General features: G+C 41.9%; 1 protein-coding gene across 1 annotated transcript in view; it reads right to left on the bottom strand.

The window, feature by feature from the left end:
- Positions 1-1,680: 1,680 nt before the first annotated feature.
- LOC104951515 (tensin-like C1 domain-containing phosphatase) overlaps positions 1,681-4,405 on the bottom strand; it is a 186,470-nt gene continuing 183,745 nt past the window's right edge. Inside the window, exons 7-9 of the mRNA XM_010778175.1 lie at positions 2,877-3,048; positions 1,929-1,979; positions 1,681-1,830 (exon numbers count right to left, since the gene is read on the bottom strand). Of these exons, the coding sequence (XP_010776477.1) occupies positions 1,681-1,830; positions 1,929-1,979; positions 2,877-3,048 (373 nt within the window). The remainder of the gene's footprint in view (positions 1,831-1,928; positions 1,980-2,876; positions 3,049-4,405) is intronic.

The following is a 4,405-nucleotide window of genomic DNA, read 5'->3' on the forward strand; positions in this document are numbered from 1 at the left end:
ATGGACCAATCTGCACATGACTTANTCATTATAAAACATATCATATATATTATTCTGAAATGGACCAATCTGCACAATGACTACTTTTACTGTTGCTACTTTAATATATTTTCATGCTAATACTTTTCTACTCTTATTGAGTAACATTTAGAATGCAGGACTTTTACTGTAACAGAGTATTTCTACACTCTTGTACTTCTACTTTTACTCTTTAAGTACAATATCTGAGTACTTCTCCCATCTCTGTAAAATGTTAGCAAAGCCATGGTCAATCCAAACTCCATTCAGAAAACAATCATGTTCAAAGTGTTTTGCTTCTTGTCTTGCAGATGGAAATTAAAAGTCTTGTCTTCAAACTTTTTAGAAATCGGCATCATGATGGAGTTATTTTATCTTCCTTTTAATAACTTGTTTTCCTTTACAGCACATCAACGTCTGCTCAGATTGGGTTCATACTGCGGTAGTTTACCAGATGTATTCAGCTTCTGAGGTAAGAAGAATAAGTATAAAATATCCTGGGGTCAACCTCTTAAATTGCACCATAATATGTTTCCCATAATGCAACATGTAATCATCTTTTTGTTGAGCCTCGGCTGCCTGGTAAATGTCCTCAATTCAAACTACATATTTTTAGTTTGTAACTTTCTGCTATAAAGTGTAACATACAGAATCCCAGGCCAAGCCGATGACATCATCTGGGTTTTTATTCAGACTTTGGAGACCTCCTCACGAACCACAGAAGACATTACACACTGTTGTTCCAGGCTAAATATGACCCCTGAAGACCTGTAGACTGACTGTAACACTGGTGAAGTACCTCTTTTAAGACTTGCTTTCATTAGTAGTATCAATGTCCAACATTTAAATTAAATATGTAACTACTCATGTTATAAAAATATACTGCCTGGGCATTTAATGGGTGGTTTACCAAGCCCAAGCACATGTTTCTATAGCAACAAATCAGTGACGGGTGGCAATTATTTTTCCTGTCCATCAGCCATGGAGGAACACTGTGGAGGATAAAGGTCGCTGAGATGAGCCCAGTGGAAATGATTTGTTGATATGTGAAACCCCAACTGCTTCCTTAGTGACCAACACGACCTCTGAGCTCGCACTCATCAACAGCATTACGCAACTGGCAGTACAACAACAGCGGTTGTTATGGCAGCCGACTTGTTTGTCCCTGTGGGAATGTGTCGGAATGAGGCACTGATCCCATGGTTAATTCTCAAGTTGCAAAACAGAATCAGAAACAGAGGGGTTAACGTGAAAAGGATCGGGCATTACATTAGGGACCTTGGTCGAGTGGTTTAATTTGGATACACTTTTTATGGTTTGCATAATTAGGAGCCAGACGAGGGCGGTTCACCACAAAAGTATAGTGTGATGCAAGAGAAACAGGAAAGCATTGGTCAATTCTGTTTTTACGGTATTGTTACGAGTAAAAGGGTAAACAAACACGAGCAGCCATGATGAGTGGCGAGCCTCACTTCCCTAATTTGTCTTTTCCTAAGCCTGAACAAGCACACAAAGACACACACTCTCACACACAAACACTCCACCCTGAATGTCAGCATTTCGCTCTTTACACACAAAAACACACACCACAGCTGCAGCCTCAGGACAGTGGGGGTCCTGAGAGGAGCCTGAGAGCACCCTCTGCCGACTGAAAGACCCTCCTCACAGCAGCGGCCCCTCGTCTCTCACCTTGTTGTGTATCACCACCACGTTGTGGCTGTCTGCACTCAGCCACGTGTCCATGGCTTTGCAGATGCTGCAGATTTTGTCCAGAGCTGGAGCGTGGTGGTCCGGCCAGCCAAAGTCCAACACCTGAGAGAGGGGAGGGGGGGGAGGGAGATGTTCAGTCAGATTGATTGTCATATCATACATAAGTGAAGAGAAGGGAAGAGAAGAGACATTCACTCTACCTTTGGATTAAGTTGGCTGATGTCATAACGCTTCTCACTGAGGTTGAAGAGCTAAACAAGAAGAACAAGGTAGACACCATTATTACAAATCTTTGGCATTTTCATTGTATAGACTTCAACAACCAATACAACCATATAAGTCATTTGTTACAACCATGTCATACCACCTGCAGGAGTGTTTTTTAAATGACTGGAGTGAAGCAATGATCCTGCTAGCAGTCACAGTTTTGTAGTGCACCAATATGTCCTGGTTAGCTATACGAAACCATCCTGAATCTGACTAACATTTTTGTTAGAGAACTTATGTAGTCAAAGGGATCCATTTTAGACAAGTTGTGTTCACCGTTTAAAGTTTACAAATAATTTTGTTTTACACCAGCCTGTTCTTAAAGTCAATGTTTACTTGAATTTTTATCCAAAACCAAAATAAAGTAACAAATGCACTTATTTATAACCACACTATGATGTTTACTTGACACTTTTTTTAAAGTAATTTGTTTATTTGTGTTTTTTTACATCAATACGTTTCCAATGCCGTTTACTTGCATGGGAGAATCATTTTGTAGCAGACAGGGTCGTTTATACACATACACACTAGGTTTCAAATGACACACTAATACAGCAGGAATGTTTCACACCCTGTTCAGAGAGTAAAAGTGTTTAACAGTATCAAATAGCCGCAGCAGTGGCTTGAATCCAAGAATATATATCTTAGGACTGTGCGTTTGTGTGGTAAGTTTTACCTTGACTGCAAAAGCAGTTATCAACAGTAACAAAAGATAGTAACAACATCATCAGATGAACAGATCTGTACACACTTGCAGATAACAAAGATAGCTCAGATGTTGGGTCTAAAAGAGATCAGCTGTGTCTAGCTCTAATGACTCGAAGATAATCGCTGTTTTCCTGCCTGAATTATATGCAGGAGGAGACATGAAGAAAGTGTACCAGGTAGTTGTGTCCGTGTTTGGAGCGCAGCATGGAGGCGACCTCCCGCAGGTTGGCGGCGTAGCTCTGCTCCTCCACGCTGCTGGGGAAGGACACGGAGATGATCCTCTCTGTGATGTACAGCAGGTCCAGCTCATAGTTCTCCTCCAGGGCCTGCAGCAGACTCACACTCCTGGCAGAGGAACCACAGAAGCAACTATATTGAACGTGGGTAATGGTGAGGGCTCATACAGCAATGGGGCCAATCAATGCAGAAAGACAGAACTGAGGTGGATTGCTGAACCGCTAAAGATCTGAAGGGAGGAATGAAGTAGCCAGAAGTAATGCTGCATGTGAGCTCATAAGACCTGCTGGTGCATGATCACTTTGAATACTTTACACCCATAACAATAGAACCGGAGGGTCTAATGTTTGTGAGTTTCAAACGGTTGAATGTGATGGATGCCTTTTTCAGTTTTCTATAGCCTTCATCACAGGCCTTCCTCGACCTCACTTGATGTTAGTTCCTTGGACTCTTTTTCTGACCTTCAATCCACTTGTGGACATATCCGTCGTGACTCTGCAGAACGTTTACATGCATAAAAAGACACATAACACACAAGGGGACGGGTAATAACCAGAAAAGCATATGATGGGACCTTTAATATAATTCACAAAAGCAGTAAGACTATATGAAGTATCAAATTGGCATAGTTGGGAGCCAATGCTATTACCATTTTAACAGAAAGATAATATACTGGATAATACGTATGGAACAGCCTGCACATGTGTATTAAACAAAGCCAAGTACGGCAAACATTTTTAAAGCAGGAATATGTTGTGCGATTGTTTCTCAAAAATACAAAACGAAGCTCCTGTTTCCTCATGAGTAGGAAGGCAACTTGTATCTACTATAAAGACTATGAATGACAGAATGTCAATTCATCGAGTGCCAATTGCTGAAGATGTTCAGTTATGAATAGTGCAATTTAGTGAAAGCAATCGGGATTAGAACTGTTTACAGCAGGGGTTGGCAACCCCTGGCACGCATGCCACCATAGGCACGCGGGACCGTAACCAGTGGCACACTAGGAATAAGTGTGCAAAATATTTAAATTGTATTTTCGGATCCTGAACGAGACCGCCGGCAGAGCGCGTCTCCCCCTACAGAAGGAAGCCATGCACGCAACGCAGCACAGAAGGATAACTTCTAGGCTCTCTTTAACTCCAGTCGACTTGCTGCTGATTTCCTGCATGGTGAAACGACCAGGGGTGTAGCGCAATTCACACATTGCATTTCCCATAAGGAGCTGTAAATGCTGCAGTTTTTGCGTGGCTGTGTCTTTAGTTGAAAGCCCAGTGGCGTTCTGCTGAGCAGAACGCCACTGGGCTTTCAACTAAAGACACAGCCACGCAAAAACTGCAGCATTTACAGCTCCTTATGGGAAATGCAATGTGTGAATTGCGCTACACNTCTATTTCCCCTCTTACCCACATCTAACAACACAACATGTGTTTAATACAGAAGAAGAACATGTTCTTCTTCTGTA

The sequence above is a fragment of the Notothenia coriiceps genome, unplaced genomic scaffold (genome assembly GCF_000735185.1).
Source record: "Notothenia coriiceps isolate Sejong01 unplaced genomic scaffold, NC01 NC01_scaffold00018999, whole genome shotgun sequence".
Lineage (NCBI taxonomy): Eukaryota > Metazoa > Chordata > Actinopteri > Perciformes > Nototheniidae > Notothenia > Notothenia coriiceps.